Source organism: Plasmodium reichenowi, chromosome 7 (genome assembly GCF_001601855.1).
Source record: "Plasmodium reichenowi strain SY57 chromosome 7, whole genome shotgun sequence".
In the NCBI taxonomy this organism is placed as follows: Eukaryota; Apicomplexa; class Aconoidasida; order Haemosporida; family Plasmodiidae; genus Plasmodium; species Plasmodium reichenowi.
In genome coordinates this window covers 768,755-773,819 of record NC_033652.1, presented here as the reverse complement: position 1 = coordinate 773,819, position 5,065 = coordinate 768,755, and the positions used below count along the sequence as shown (strand labels likewise).

The following is a 5,065-nucleotide window of genomic DNA, read 5'->3' as shown; positions in this document are numbered from 1 at the left end:
AAAAAGTTCAAAAAAAACAATTTATTAAAAAAAAAAAAAAAAGAGGACATATGATGATACTTTTCAAATGTTAATTTATAATATTTTTCTTTTGTACTTGTTGTATATAATATCCATTAAATTCTACTCAAATGTGTTTACCCATGAAGATTTGTAGTAATTTTTTTTTTTTTTTTTTTTTTTTTTTTTTTTTTTTTCCTGCCCCCCCCCCCAAGGATATATTATTTTATATGCTTATTTACGTATTATACTCGAGAAAATATTATTTCCTTTGGGATATACAGGAGAGCCTTTCAAATTTATTATATTCTTAGAAGGGAAAAGAATTTCCCATATTGGTTTACATGTGTGACAACATTTTTTTTGTTTAGATGACATTTCTGTTGGTTGTTCATATTTTTTATAGATAATATTTGTAGTGTTTTTTATAACTGGTATAGCATATTTTAGCTTACACATTTGTATAATATCCATACATTTACATTTTTCTACTTGTTCGATATCATGTTGTTTATAAAGATTTATGTTAGGTATTAAATCTGGATATTTTGGTAATGCAATTTTTTTAGGTAAATATTTTTGTTTTTCTTTAACTACTACATTATTTATATCACTGCTTTTATGTTCATATAAATCATCTGGTATATCATAATCCTCATCTTTTGATGGGCATGTAGAGGGATATAAATGAGAATGATCATAAGATGTTAATTGAGGAGGTACTAGTTTTTGATTAACAAATATTGAAAAAGAACAAAATGGAGGAACAGATGTATTATTACAAGGTCCTTCAATATCATCTATCCAGAATCCTGGGCATGCAATTAAGGTAGCTAAACATTGTGGAAAACATATAGGCATAGTTTCTGCAACTTTTAATCCTATAGGTAACCAACATATAGGAAAAAGGGATGCACAATACATACCTAAATAAGCCATAGCACATATTCTATATTGTGTTTCTGATGTTTTACCTATTTTACTAGCATATTTAGATGGAAAGCTTGATATTATTCCGTTCATTATAGAATCTGTTATATCTGCAGTAATAAATTCTGCTGCGGTGATTGGATACAAAATAGAACCTAAACAATTTTTTCCTGTTATCATAGGTAAGCATGGTAAAGGTCTATTAATCCATATAGGTGGAGGAATTAATGGAGGTACAATATCTACTACAGAACTTGCAACAGATTGTATAAAACCTTTAACCATTGTTAAACTTTGTATTAACATATTACCTAATCCAGGTTCTTTAATAGAATCTGGTGTTCTAATATCTTCTAGAGAATCTTTCATCCATTTAGATAAATTATTACCATAAGTAGATCTTATAGGTCCTCCAGGATATTCCACAGCACTATTGTTCTGTAAGCTATTAGTATTTTTATTAGAATTAGTATTTTCATATGTATATTTATTTTTTCTTTTGTTTTTCTTTTTCATTGTATCCTCATCTTCCTTATCTACTACACCTTCATCACAGTGTGATGTATACTCATTTACTTTCTTCACCTTTTCAACAAAACGATCATTATAATTTTTATGCATTACGGTTTTTAATAAAAAGGTATATCCATCTATATCAAAGTGTTTCAGTGCAGATTTGTATAAATCTAAAAAAGTTGCTTTTGTCATTTTATTTTTAATTACTGATCCCTTTAAGTGATTAAAAATATTTCTATTCTTTCCTTTTATTTCTTCGGTTGTTAAAAATGTATACAATTCTTCCGCATCTGGGAATAAGGTTGTATTATGTTGATCATCTTCTGTTATATTATCATTCAATTTATTATGGTATCTGTCTTTTGTTTTTTCTTCATCTCCAATTTTATATAAATAATCATGAATACTGACATTTCCTTTTTTATCGTTCATATTTATTTTTTCCACATCCCCTTGATATTCATCATGTCCCTTAACAAATAAGGTATACAAACATGGTGACACACAAAAAAGGAAGAACAAATCAAGTCTCATAGTATACAAGAAAAGCAATAAAAAATAATAAATAATAAATATATATATGTATATATATATATATATATATATATATATGTATATATTATTTGACAAGGTCTATATAATTTTGTATAAATAATGTTTTAATATCTGTGTAGAACATTATCTTAAATTTAAACATATATGTAAAAAAAAAAAAAAAAAGAAAAAGAAAAAAAGAAAACACTGTATTAATTTGGATAAAATATAATTATATATGTATATATTGTTCTTTATCGTTTATACAACGTTGTATTTTATATTATTATTTTAATTCATTTTATTTTATTTATTTATTTTAATTTTTTTTTTTTTTTGTTTTTGTTTTGGTGATACATAATAAAAAATTGATAAGACATATATGTAGTAAACTTAGCTACATATATATGATAAACAGTGAACAAATATTTAACTCATATTGTATAATATTTATTTATAACTTTATATTACTAAACATTTTTTTTTAATATTAAAAATTTCAAAGTTTAATATGCACACAGTAGATTGAATGTTGTATGTGTATAAGTTATACAATTTTAAAAAAACATAAAAAAAAAAAAAAAAATATATATATATATAATATATATATATATAATACATAATTTTAATACGCATAATAGGTACGTATTTTATTTATTTCATTTATTTTATTTTTTTTTTCTCTCTTGGGTATTTTACAAAAAAAAGAAATATAATATATATATATATATATATATATAATTAGTCATAAAATAATAGGTGTAAAGAAAAAATTTGTTTACATTAACTGTCGTGTAATTTTATAATGTAATATTATCAAACTTATAGTTCATTATTTTTTTAAACGTTGGTAAGGGTATTAGTGTTAAAAAAAAGAAAAGAAGATATATTGTCATTCAATTTGAAATTATTAATTGTTCATACCAAAAGATATTTAATTATAAGGTTGAGGAGCACTTTTTTTGTAACCAACATCATTTTCTTTCCATATTCCAAAAGTTAAGAATTTCTTATACTCATCGTCGAAAGCGGGAAAGACAATAGACACAGCATAAACTGCCCATACATATACCCATGGGCTCAAGCGAGAACTTTTCAAAAAAAAAAAAAAAAAAAAAAAAATTAAAATAATCATATACATAATAAAAAGTATATACATATATATAAAATGAAAAAGTGAATAATTTCTTTTCAAATGAAAAAAGTTTTTTTGGATGAACATATGTTTTATACACAACCAAATTTTTTTATATTATCTTATTTTTTATCTTAGGGCTTACCAAACTTTAAACCATCCGTATCTTCTCCTTGTGTGGAAGTTATTTGTGCTCATCCATATTTTGGAGTATACAGCTTTTGACATCTTTATTATTATTTTTATTTTATTTTATAATGAATATAACAAAAATATATATATATATATATATATATATATATATAGAACTAAAGATTATGTTATCATATATAAATATACATTTTATAACGATAAATCACAAATATGTACATATATTAAATTGTAAATATTTAAATATATAAATATATAAATTTTGTATGTATATATAATTTACATAAAAATTTTATGGAAATTTCCTTCAACGTTAAAAAATATTTTTTATGTATATTATTATTCCAAACTATATCATTTTATATGTATAAAATATATATATATATATAATATATTTTATTGTGTATTTGTTTTTTTTAATTTGGTAATTTATCAAAATATGTAAATTACTCTTTTAAATATATATATATATATATATATATATATATATATATATATGTATATATTTGTATTTTTTTTTTTTTTTTTTTTTTTTTGAAAATTTATAAAAAATTTTAGTGCATATATGATTTATATATAATATATATAAAGAATTGTAAGTTATATATATATATATATATACATAATTTTCTTGGTTATATATTTTACAATATATTATATTATCATCCTAAAAATATATATATATATATATATATTATATATATATAATTATATAATTTTATTTATATAGATAATTATATAATTATTTTAAGAATAAAAGAAATTCCTAATGGGTAATTTTATTTATAATAAAATATTTCATATTTTTTATATGTAGAAAAAAATTAAATAATAAATAAATAAATATAAATATAAAAATATAAAAATATATATATATATATATATATATATATATATATATATATATATATTTAATAATAATATATATAATTAAAAAAATTTGTTTATTTTGTTGCATTTCTGTTTCTTAGAAATTATTATATTGTTACATTTTATAAGCCAATATATATATTTTTGTAAAATATTTATATATATTATAATTATATTATATCTATTTAACGTTCTTTTTTTAAAATACAATTCAAGAAAAAAGAAATATATATATATATATATATATATAGATAGATACAACTATGATATTTTATATAAAATGAAAATAATATATATCTAAAATTTGTGCGACCTTTTATATGTTCATATATATATATATTTATTTATTTATTTATTTATTCATTTACATTTAATATATTTTTTTTCATGTACCTTACGAAATATATATTATTAATGTATCTACTTCGACATTCCTATCCTTATGTTTAAAATAATTCATCATATGATCTTGCTTTCTTTATATTAATCATATTATATTTATTTTATTATTTTTTATTTTATTTTATTTTATTATTTTTTTAATTATGTAATAAAAATGAGCAGCCTGTTTGTAGAACAAAAGGTGGAACCCGAAAAGATTAAGGAGGAGAAAATTAAGGTGAACGTAAATAAAATACTATACAAAGCTCATAAGAATATAAAAAAAGAAAAGATAAAGAATCCATCAAAAAGGATAGATTATTTATGTGTTGATAAAAATGACTTACCGAAAAATTTACCAAATACAAAAAATATTAAGAATAGGAAATTGAAAAACCAATTAAATAAAGATGTAAAGTTAGCTATATTGTCTTCAAAAAAATTACTGGCAAATACAAAATTTATGCCTCTGAAAGAGGGATATATTAAATACAATTCTGTGAATGAACCGAATGTTCAAATTGCTCCTTCAAAAGAAGAAGAAGAAGA

The 5,065-nt window shown here is 20.4% G+C and overlaps 3 protein-coding genes across 3 annotated transcripts in view; 1 reads left to right on the top strand and 2 right to left on the bottom strand.

Moving 5' to 3' along the window:
- Positions 1–234: 234 nt before the first annotated feature.
- PRSY57_0720000 (hypothetical protein) lies at positions 235–1,980 on the bottom strand (the record flags this gene model as incomplete). The annotated part of the gene is made up of 1 exon (XM_012906854.2): positions 235–1,980. One exon carries the CDS (start codon positions 1,978–1,980, stop codon positions 235–237), a length of 1,746 nt encoding a protein of 581 aa, XP_012762308.2.
- A 934-nt stretch (positions 1,981–2,914) lies between these two features.
- Positions 2,915–3,343, bottom strand: PRSY57_0719900 (hypothetical protein; the record flags this gene model as incomplete). Its single annotated transcript, XM_012906853.2, has 2 exons — positions 2,915–3,071; positions 3,261–3,343. 2 exons carry the CDS (start codon positions 3,341–3,343, stop codon positions 2,915–2,917), a joined length of 240 nt encoding a protein of 79 aa, XP_012762307.1.
- A 1,348-nt stretch (positions 3,344–4,691) lies between these two features.
- PRSY57_0719800 (nucleolar rRNA processing protein, putative) overlaps positions 4,692–5,065 on the top strand; it is a gene marked incomplete at both ends in the record, with an annotated part of 1,797 nt that continues 1,423 nt past the window's right edge. Inside the window, one exon of the mRNA XM_012906852.2 lies at positions 4,692–5,065. This exon is cut by the window's right edge and continues 1,423 nt beyond it. Within this exon, the coding sequence (XP_012762306.2) occupies positions 4,692–5,065 (374 nt within the window).